This window comes from Amphimedon queenslandica, unplaced genomic scaffold, assembly GCF_000090795.2.
Source record: "Amphimedon queenslandica unplaced genomic scaffold, v1.1 AMPQUscaffold_6671_Cont21373, whole genome shotgun sequence".
Classification (NCBI taxonomy): domain Eukaryota; kingdom Metazoa; phylum Porifera; class Demospongiae; order Haplosclerida; family Niphatidae; genus Amphimedon; species Amphimedon queenslandica.
In genome coordinates, this window is record NW_003553040.1 from 1 (window position 1) to 1,920 (window position 1,920).

The 1,920-nt window shown below is 34.5% G+C and overlaps 1 protein-coding gene across 2 annotated transcripts; it reads right to left on the reverse strand.

Moving 5' to 3' along the window:
- Nucleotides 1-59: 59 nt before the first annotated feature.
- LOC109591974 (uncharacterized) lies at nucleotides 60-1,697 on the reverse strand. 2 transcript variants are annotated; one of them, XM_020007561.1, is made up of 4 exons: nucleotides 869-1,697; nucleotides 645-749; nucleotides 400-592; nucleotides 60-351 (listed from the first exon to the last, which is right to left on the reverse strand). In XM_020007561.1, exons 1-4 carry the CDS (start codon nucleotides 869-871, stop codon nucleotides 80-82), a joined length of 573 nt encoding a protein of 190 aa, XP_019863120.1. In that variant the 5' UTR covers nucleotides 872-1,697; the 3' UTR covers nucleotides 60-79. The 2 variants fall into 2 exon arrangements, with proteins under 2 accessions (XP_019863120.1, XP_019863121.1); XM_020007562.1 differs by lacking the exon at nucleotides 869-1,697 and having other exon boundaries at nucleotides 645-776.
- Between the last annotated feature and the right edge of the window lie 223 nt (nucleotides 1,698-1,920).

Below are 1,920 nucleotides of genomic sequence, written 5' to 3' on the forward strand. Positions count from 1 at the left end.
CAGTTAATGTTACCTGTATAGCAATGATTGGAGGAGTCAACTACAGTCAATCTGTGATATTACATGGTATGATTATAGTTTAATCAATGTTAAAATAATGCTGTTTATTTTCAACTCCTAATGGTCCTAGTCCAAATAATGTGAGAGGGTTTATATTAAATACAACTAGTATCAAAGTGAGACACAAGTGGACCAATTGAACCAAAGAATGAGTTTGTAGAAGTGTCTCAAAGTAAGAGGAAGCATTGCTGCTAGGATTATTAGTGCTCATGGACTCTAAAGAACTTAATAATTTCCTCTCAGCATCATCACTAGAAGCAGCTTGAACACCACATGAGACAGACTCCACAGCTAAATGCATTATAATAATTTTAATGTACATATACTATTAATTCTTACCAACTGATGATGCTTCTTGCTTTTTACCAGAGTTTCTCCATGATCTTAATGCCTCTTGGAACATTGTTGCACTTGCTAGTTCATCACAGTTACCCTCCAATAAGGAATGACCTTTCTCTTCTTCACCAGTCCCAACAGACAATTGAGAAACATCATTTTCTCCTTGATGTACTTTACCAGCAAACTGCTTCACCTTAAAAAGAGCATTTAATCACAATTATTATTTATTTGTGATGTCTACTTACTGTTGCTTTTGCCAGTGGCCTCGCATGATGCTTAGAAAGAGATCCTTTGTGATGAAACTTGACAAAACACATGTTACAATAATTCTCTACACACTCAATGCAAATCTAATAATGACAAATAATAATAATAATAATAATTATTATTATTATTATTATTATTATTATTATAAGAAGAAGAAGAAGAAGAAGAAGAAAAGAAGAAGAAGAAATAAATGTATATGTACCATGGATGCATGATACTGGTCACACTGCCCACACTGAATCTTCTCCAAAAGAAAAGTATTGAGGATAATGAGAACAATAATAGTTACCAACAATAATAGTTAATAATAGTTAATAATAGTTATAGGTATGTGCTGAAGCATTGAACTGCCCAATTTTTTGATTGCAGGACAATTCAGGTACATTATACATAATATGCATATCTAGTCCCATCATTACTGAGGGCATACATACCTTTTAATACAGGATCAGGCTCTCTACCAGTTAATAGACTCACCCAAATGATTAGTTATTAAATATTTGTAATTAATTTGATGGTATGACTAACCTTCTTATTCTTCCCTAGTTTTTCCACTCCAGTTGTGTTGCTATTGTTCTTCTTGACTGATAGTGCATGGTCCTCTCTTCCCTGACTCCCAGTATGATCTATACATATTGTTTGTACTAGCCCTAGGAACTAGGAAGTACGATATGTTTGAATCAATCCAATTCTAGTTGTGTTACTATGCCTATGATTAGTCTCATGGGGCCAGACTCAATTTTTAGAGTCTGACTAACCTATGGTTACAATAGTTCTAGCCACGCCTTATGCTAAGCAGAGCACAATTTTTGCCTATTATGCTTTTAGCAAACTCTTGCTTTTGGGCCTTGCCCCAAATTCCATCCTATTATCCTTTGAAATGAATCCAATTATGCTCATTATTATGCTCATAGTTTAAGCTTTACTCAAATATCAACTATCAAGTTACATGTGCATGCATTCTGTTACAATTGTAATAATGCCAGGATCTGAAAATGTTCCTAGTGATTTTGAGCCACTGGAAAATAGAATAGTCTAAATCGTTGGGTTCACCACACTTGCATCTGCCATATTGAATTGAAATCATGTGGTCAGGAGTATAAGGCCAGAAACTTTGACCCATTATGCTCCAATTATGCCAGCATAATAACTTGCTCTATTATACTCCAAATTATGCTAGTATAATTTGCCTAGCCCTACAGAGCACTGCAGAATTTGCTGGATAATGGGGTAATGGTATTTTCCTGATTTTTG

What these genes read in the sequence shown, in the direction of transcription:
- LOC109591974 (XM_020007561.1), bottom strand. An exon ending in GGCCACTGGCAAAAGCAACA is followed by an intron (nt 593 to 644) that starts GTAAGTAGACAT and finishes GCTCTTTTTAAG; the next exon opens with GTGAAGCAGTTTGCTGGTAA. An exon ending in GCAAGAAGCATCATCAGTTG is followed by an intron (nt 352 to 399) that starts GTAAGAATTAAT and finishes TAATGCATTTAG; the next exon opens with CTGTGGAGTCTGTCTCATGT.